This window comes from Perkinsus marinus (genome assembly GCF_000006405.1).
Source record: "Perkinsus marinus ATCC 50983 genomic scaffold scf_1104296976984, whole genome shotgun sequence".
In the NCBI taxonomy this organism is placed as follows: domain Eukaryota; phylum Perkinsozoa; order Perkinsida; family Perkinsidae; genus Perkinsus; species Perkinsus marinus.
In genome coordinates this window covers 1-979 of record NW_003200326.1, presented here as the reverse complement: position 1 = coordinate 979, position 979 = coordinate 1, and the positions used below count along the sequence as shown (strand labels likewise).

Below are 979 nucleotides of genomic sequence, written 5' to 3'. Positions count from 1 at the left end.
TGGTTTATTGGCCTAATATGCATGTCGATATTAATGAGTACCTACAGAAGTGCCCTGGTTGTCTTGCTGCCCGTGCTGGTCGTCCGACTCCATCTCCTTTGGTACCGGTACCGGTTGGAAGGCCATGGCATACCTTGGCTGTTGACTACTTGGAGATCACGCCTGCGGTTAACGGTAAAAAGTATTTGTTAGTCTTGCAAGACTACTTTACTAAGTGGGCTGAAGCTTATCCGTTAGAGCGTGCTACGGTAGAAGAGACTTTACCTCATCTCTTAAACCTCTTCTCTAAGTTCGGCCCGCCTGTCCGTATTCACTCTGATCAAGGTGCCCAGTTTGAGTCTGCCCTCTTTAATCGGGTTATGGAAGCTTTGGGTATTAAGCGATCCCGCTCGTCCGTTTACCATCCTCAAGGTAATGGACTGGTAGAGCGATTTAATCGTTCGTTGCTGGATATGCTACGTCGTCATATTGGGATCCCTGATTGGGTCTCCCATTTGCCTGCGTTACTTTGGGTTTACAATACTTCTATACACTCGGTTACTGGGTTCAGCCCCTATAAGTTGATCTTTGCTCGTGATCCTCCCTCGGATTTCTTGCCTATGCCAATGGCTGCCACAGATCTCATGTTTGACCCTGCTACCTATGAGGCCTATACTGATGCTGTCCGTGCTTACTTAATGGATCAGGTCGATATGGCTATTACTCAAGCAGCGGGTAATGCTAAGCGGCATTATGATCAGAACCTTGTCCCGCAAGGATTCTTTGTTGGTGCCCGTGTTCTGCTACGGCTGATGAAGCATCAGAGACCTACTAAGCTCTCCCCTATGTGGGAGCCTAATTGGTTTATTACTCAGATCATAGGCTCTACCGATCCTATCAAGGTTGTTCGCTTATTTCATCTTCCGACAAGACGGGTTAAGGTTCTAAGTGTTGATCATATCAAGGTTGATCCTCTTCAACCTGATAACGTCGAGGAGAT

At 47.2% G+C, this 979-nt stretch overlaps 1 protein-coding gene across 1 annotated transcript; it reads left to right on the top strand.

Moving 5' to 3' along the window:
* Positions 1-359: 359 nt before the first annotated feature.
* Positions 360-881, top strand: Pmar_PMAR016228 (Pol polyprotein, putative; the record flags this gene model as incomplete). Its single annotated transcript, XM_002764579.1, has 1 exon — positions 360-881. A coding segment is annotated over one exon (522 nt), but the record flags the coding sequence as incomplete, so codon positions are not given.
* Between the last annotated feature and the right edge of the window lie 98 nt (positions 882-979).